This window comes from Halictus rubicundus, chromosome 13, assembly GCF_050948215.1.
Source record: "Halictus rubicundus isolate RS-2024b chromosome 13, iyHalRubi1_principal, whole genome shotgun sequence".
NCBI lineage: Eukaryota > Metazoa > Arthropoda > Insecta > Hymenoptera > Halictidae > Halictus > Halictus rubicundus.
This window is the reverse complement of record NC_135161.1, coordinates 2,797,996-2,805,085: the sequence shown is the minus strand read 5'-3', so window position 1 is coordinate 2,805,085 and position 7,090 is coordinate 2,797,996. Positions and strand designations below refer to the sequence as shown.

Here is a 7,090-nt window from a genome sequence, read left to right as displayed (position 1 = left end):
CGATACATGAATATCCCCATCACCAGTGGATCAAGCATAAACCTCCTCATTGTGAAGTACATTTTTTTTCTATATATGTCAACAACACGGGCCTTGCCAGCGACATATATCGTCCAGGAGATACTATTCTTTGATCCACGCTCAACGTCGTACCCGACCCGTATTATGTTTACACTCCTCGGCGTCCGAGGCCTCTCGAGCTTCATGGCCTCTCACGGGGTATACCCCGCGGTAGTGGAGATGGTTCTGCGACTTTCATCAACCAGGTATTTGCGACATATATCGAGAAAAGACTGTAATCTCTAAACAACCTCATCCGAATTCACCACACCTGAGTCAAACCACATTCGTTTCTCTTTCTCGTATATGCTTTATTAGGCCATCGACCTCTCGCAATCATACACACACCTAAGTAAGTAAGCAAGAAAACTCTTTCACACTTTCTATATCTGGTTTTAATTTTAAACGACAATGAAAAGGGGATAGGCTGGACGAAAAGAATAAAGCCGGTAAAGTTTGAAAATAGAATTTTATTAGCTACGTAGCAAAATACCTATTCACTTAAATATTTGGTTTGACACGATTATCAGGCTAAGTTCGTTTATATTAATATACAATGTGTAAAGTATGCCATATTGTATATGGGCAGTGTCCGATGATAGTACGATAAACTTAATTTTCATACGACATTAACGAGATATAAATATATATATATAATATATATATATTATTTTACGTGCTAGAAAATAGTACGCTAGGCACTTGTTTGAATAGTTATAGAAAAACAAAAAACTTACGGCGTATAAGGGGACGCTCGCGGGAAACTCGAAGGCAGGCAGTAAGACAAGAGAAGTGGCGCTCGGCGAGAGATGAAAGGAAAGAATGGCACAGAACGACAGAAAAGTATGAAAAGAGATTATTTTGAAGTAGAAGCAATAGAGAGAAAGAGACAAACCACAAGAGGATCAAGAAAGAGTGAGATGTATGCAAGGAGAATTGGAGGAAACGAAGGAAGAAGCTACGCCGTTCTCTTTGTTTAGACGTTACCGACGCGCCGCACCGGCGTGAATTCTTCGGGAATCAACCGGCGGACGATCGTTCCTTCGTTCCGTCGCGAGACTTCGATCTGTTCTTCATAGCTTTATTTCTTTTTCTTTTGGATGGTCTAGTTATCGGCAGTAGTAATTTCTCTCGAGTAAAAAAAGAACACAAAATAAAGAGGAAAAACGTGAATAGGGAAAAAGAGAGCAAGTATAAACGCGCGTGTATGGGTCTACGTGTCCTTTATACACACTTGGCAACGACTTATTCGCGACCTGAGGTTTCCTGCCTTCAAGGTCTCCTTCTCCGGCCTTTGGAACTGATGCCTATCCTCGATAGTGGCCAACCAAAAGCTGTACTCGTTCGTGTAGTAATGGCAGTGTCCTTTGGCGCCGTTGCACTCGATGAAAGGTGTCGCGCGGAAGTCCTCCAGACAAGATCCAGGACTGGACAGTGATTGACCACCACCTTGAGAACCGGCACCAGTATGCTGAAACAACAATGCGAACATTTAGTTTGCATCGTTTATGTCGGAATATTTCGTTGGTTGTCACTGTCAACAATGAACAACTGTACAGAATGTCAACAGGAAACATTGCGAGCGACTATATCGAGCAATATCAACCTATGTACGTATGTAGATAACGGAAAATTAACCACGTCAACTGCGGTTTGCATATACGATTCGCTCGAGCAGTTTACCTATCTTCAGAACACGGAACATGTTTATTCTAGGATTTGGGACAAAGGATGTAAAGGGAGATCGTCTTTCAATTAGATTTTCTATTCACTGATAAAATTATTGTTCCAGTGTGTACAATTTTGTTCAATTCAATTTTCACATATTGTTCAATTTTGAAGCTGGCACTCTTGAGATAGAAAATGTTATGTCGGTATGGTAGAAAATTACAATAAAATGATACCAAATTTTTTTCAAGTCGCCAGAAATCCTTTTGGAAAACATGTTTTTAATGCAAAATGGGGCTATGTGCAAAATTTGAGGTTAATCTGACTTGACCAATTTTCGGAACTTTAACCTGCGATTCTACTACAGCATGGTATCCTTTATAACTTTACATCACGTTGAACGAGTATATTTACGTGTTTGATCGAAACTATGTTCACGTATGGTACTATCAGATTCGACTAATTTAAAAAAAGGAATTTAATAAAAAGAATCCATGTTCCCAATGCAATGGCCGTGCATTCAGCTAATTTGCCAGAAACTGAATAATTGAATGACGATTTTGATACTCTGGGTCAAAATAGATCTGGACTCCACCGTCAGAGGGGTTAAATAACATGAACAAATGAACACATAATAATTATTACCGATAATGTTTACCTATGACAGGAATGAAACAAATGATATTTATGTAAAATGCAGTAAACTCGCGTGATAGCTAACGTATTAAGTGGTTTTATAACTGGGTCCCAACAGACCCGTGCATTTTCTAGTACCACTATGCGATGGTGTAGTGGATACAGTACAATCTATATTTATAAGTTAATTTGTCTCGGCTGTAGAGTAGTTAAATATTCGGATACAATAGTTTGTTTTCATACCATGACAAAACTGTATCCGATCCAAAGGCCGGTCCATCCATTCGGACAATCTGGAATGTTTAACGATTGGCTGTGTACAGCTAGCACATTCGCTGGAACTTCACATACTACGCATCTGTGGAAAACGAAGAACATTTCAATTATTAATTGAACAGTATAACCTACATATTATGTTGATATAATAGTAATTATTAATAAAGTTATAACTACATTTGAACATGTTCAAAGCTTTATGATGAAATACATTTATAATGCAAAAATTGGCTGGTAGTTAAGTCTTTGCAGTCATAGTAACTGTCTACACGTGTCTCCCTTATCATTTTTTATTTTGTTGTCGTCAAAGCAGTTACTGATAACATTCATTTTTAGATTATACTTAATATTCTTAATATATAAATCTATAAAAATCTGTGCGATCTTATTATCGATCGAATAGTTTCATGTTAAAAAGATCAATCAGCAATTTCGTAATTTTCGAATCGAAAAATTCCATTAACATCTTTGTATAGAAACGAACTCTATAGAACAAGCACGTCACAAGTGATACATTGTAACCGTGTGGCTTACATATTAAGCGATAGCAGTATTGAGCTCTATCTATCGACCCCACCGATACCCGCAACGACGATATTCTCGATCATTGTCGACTTGTAGGATATCGTCCCATTAGCGAGAATGCGTGCGTAGAACTCCCCAATGAGTGCGCATCGATTCCCACTCGATACGGATCGAAGGAGGCCGATCTAGAGTTGCCTGATCAGGGGAATTGACTCAAATTGAGGGGAAATAGTTACCCTCTCTCTGCTAGTGCCGGATTGGTGACGTGACACTGTGACACATGTATGGCAGAGACGAAACACATCACGTGACCGTGCCGTGGCGGAAGCGTGGGGAAATAGTGCCGTAGAAGGGGAAGGTTATAGTCGGAGACAAGTTTTAATGTGGCGGCTCTGCTCTGGTCTGAGTCGATGCGAGCAGGAGAAAGATCACTCTACGTTTGGGAGCGACCCGGCGACGCGTTCGGCGAAACCCGGTACGTAAGCAAGGGGTCAAGTTGACCCGGTAGTGTAGACAAACCGACCACTCTACTCTCGGTACGTACGCGCCTCAAACCGAGGAATCACGTGCACAAACCGCGCCGTGGTACAGCTTATTAGTAGTGCCCCCAGAAGATGCTCATTTGAGTATCTCATAAACTTATATATTTAGACTGAGCCATGTTACGGGGGGAGTTGAAGCCTACAATGGCGTTGACGGGGTATAAAGAGTGAGAGAGAAAGCAATAGTGCCGGTCATGCGCTCTCTTTCTAATTGGCGAGTTGGTGGGGAGAGAGCCTGGTTCCCCTATTTTCTTCTATATAGCACACAGAGTAGTTAGTAAATACTTTGTGCTGCTCTGTGCTTACAGGAAAAATACTGACTCATAGATACCAAGTTGGACAGTATATTTTCCTCGAGATATATACATATATATTACACACCAACTATCGGTGTGCGGGTAAGATAGGTTGACCGGCGGCGGCCATTCTAGCCTTCAGCGCTCCGTACAGACCGCGCAGTCTATCTCTATAAGTCTGTGGGGTATCTGTTTCCTCTCCTCCTTTTCCCATTCTACTATCCCATTCCACCACCATGAGCACACTCTAACGTCCCCCACTAAGTCGAACGGGCAAACGCATCCCCCGAACCCCCTGGGAGGGGAACGGGTGTATGTAGGACTCTCCGGCAGTGTGTGCAATGCCGGGTATACCCACTAAACCCCACGGTGGCCTCCCTGAGGTAATTAGGAGGCGGCCGGGATCTCGAAATCGAATGCAACCGACCACCCCCTCCCCTAGTGATCCTATTCTACATTAATGAGCCCTGTCATAATTTCTGGTCGTTCCTATCTGTCCCTGTGAAAGGTGGATTCGGCCGTGGGTCGCTAAGAATTCCGCGCCATTAATCATTCGGGACATGTCTCGTAGACTCGTTTGAGGAAGCAAGGGGTCGCTCATTGCAATGTTGCTCTATGGGCACTTTCTGATTGTACTCGTGTGTCTTTACGAGGAACTGGACAGCTGGCGCGATCACTGGCCAGTTGGAAAATAATTCCAGAAAGAGCTTACAATATCGTTTGGACAACAGAGGTGTCGCTCAGCCCACGCAAGCGTGTCCAGCCGTCACCACCTGGTTGTTTCCCTTCGGTATTGTGAGACGCTAACGTGTGGGCATCGACCATCTCGCCCCGGAATTTTCCGGTCGCACTAGTTGACTGTTACTACAGTGAATTCTTGTCATAAGTCAGTTGCGCGATTCTGGCAACTGACAATTAAACGAAATCTGAGAAATCATAAACCTATCTATCTATCATAAACCTATGACTACTGACAGATAGTGACAAGAAGGCTGAGAATCTGTCTTTCTCCGATACAATGTTGCATGTAGAAACGGACAGCGAAGCTCGAGAGCCGGGTATACCCCGCGGTGGTGTGAGTAGTCCACTGACTCCCAACCGTGAAGTTGGCACTGACTCACAACCAGAATTTACTGTATATTGTTCGCCGCGTCGCGAAAAGCGATGAGATCTCGTGCGGTCGAAGTCATTCATCCCAACACCGGAGTTCATTTCAAGCCCACATTACGTGTCGAGTGATGCGCTCCTAGGTGTGGCAGTCTGGCCAAGATCTAGTGCTTATTTCGATTCATGCTACTCCCCGAATATTCGGTTGAGCGCGTGGATGATGCGACTGGTCCTCAATCGCTCGTTTGCATCTAATAGAGCGGAGCACTTATATTGCCGCAACTGCATGGACTCCCTTTTAAAACGATAAACACCGCGGAATGGATGTACGAGCCTAGGGAAAATTTGTACAGTACGCGAGCGAAAGGCCGTAGTAAACACGCATACCCGTGCTCGTGTTGTGAGCATCGGCGTGTATCATCCCCGTAGTCCCAAAGGTCGCAAAACGATTGTTTCAGTTCTCACGTCACGTCGGGAACATTCCGATCGCGTCAACATTCGCATGAACGGGTTCTATACACCGAATATCAGAACAAGTCACGTGACTTTTGCAGAGTCAGCAGGTCGGTAACTGCTGTATCATTCCCGTTCACAGCCTTCAGCCATTGACTTAAGATCCGTCTTGGTAAAAAATATTCTCATATAAGGACGAAAAGTTGAGGCACGTAAAACCATTTTTCGCTTATTTTTGTTGGTAACGTGGTCACTCTACCTTATCGCGAGTCTATGGAGTCTTGGCTCTTAAGGACAACGGTCTCCAGTTTTCTTTAGCCTTCGTGCAAACCTCTCCGCTATCCAGTGCTTGGAGGCACGAATGATTTCTCTTTCGATTAGTTAACAAATAGGGAATTCTAGGAGAGTTCTAGTAACCGCCCCCTCTCGACTAGCGGGAATATTAAAATAGCGTAATAACCCCAACCCGAGCGATTACAACGCTACACCGTAAAATGATTTTTCGTTGCAAGAAAATGACGGGAGCTATTTGAAACTTTTCCGTGTCTTTTTTTCTTAAAGGAAACGCTAAACATACCTGGAGATGTATCCTTCTATTGCCGTCTCCTCCACTGGCATCATGGGAATTGGACTATTGGTTGACAGCCAGTAAGAACGATCGTTCCGGCTGGCATAGTGGCAGACGTTGTTGACGTCGCAGAATAGGAAAGGCATCGTTGAGAACTTTCTTACGCAAGAGCCGGCGTAACCTGTTTTTGCGACAATTTATTTAGATAAGTTATTGTTATTACTGGAGAAGACGAAATTTCGTATAAGATGCGAGATTTACGAGTTGGACGCGAGTTTGTTGATCATTTAACGTCACTATAGTTACTAGACTAACGATTTTTACTAAATGCATTTTGAAAACTTACCCAAATCTTGCGAGTGTGCTCTTTCATCGCCATCTGTGTACAACAAACTGTATCCTTCCCATAGCTTGATATGTCCTCGTTCACAAACCGGTACTGATTGACTTTGGCTGTGTTTGACCAACAGAATACCAGTCAAATAATCAGGCGAAGCTTCACATTGCAGACCGGGTTCTCCTGCAGGACCTAAAGCTCCTGGAGGACCTTGCAGACCTGGTACACCTGGTGCACCAACGGGTCCAGGTAAACCAGGGAGGCCAGATGGTCCTATAGGCCCTGGTAGCCCTTGAGCACCTTTAAATCCATCCAATCCTGGGAATCCTGGTGGTCCTGACATTCCTTTTTCTCCTGGTGGTCCTGGTGGCCCTGTAGGTCCTGTAAAATACGATAACGTTTATGTGGAAAATTGTTACTGAACTTCAGCAACTTCAGTGTTTTCCTGTGAGCCAAGATGAAAGATTAAAATTTACTCTGCATTTCTATTAATACTTGCTATGTGAATCTGTGTTGTCACAAAATGAAAGTTTTACTTATTCCAAAAAATACTAAATCAATTAGTAAAAATAATAGAGGAATGCAGTTTAAATTACAAGTGCTTATGCATGAATGTGATTTA

General features: G+C 43.0%; 1 protein-coding gene across 1 annotated transcript in view; it reads right to left on the bottom strand.

Annotated features, from left to right (window-relative positions):
* Positions 1 to 510: 510 nt before the first annotated feature.
* Col4a1 (Collagen type IV alpha 1) overlaps positions 511 to 7,090 on the bottom strand; it is a 46,937-nt gene continuing 40,357 nt past the window's right edge. Inside the window, exons 24-27 of the mRNA XM_076799110.1 lie at positions 6,478 to 6,849; positions 6,141 to 6,312; positions 2,608 to 2,722; positions 511 to 1,531 (exon numbers count right to left, since the gene is read on the bottom strand). Coding sequence (XP_076655225.1) covers positions 1,274 to 1,531; positions 2,608 to 2,722; positions 6,141 to 6,312; positions 6,478 to 6,849 — 917 coding nt within the window. The 3' untranslated portion in view covers positions 511 to 1,273. The remainder of the gene's footprint in view (positions 1,532 to 2,607; positions 2,723 to 6,140; positions 6,313 to 6,477; positions 6,850 to 7,090) is intronic.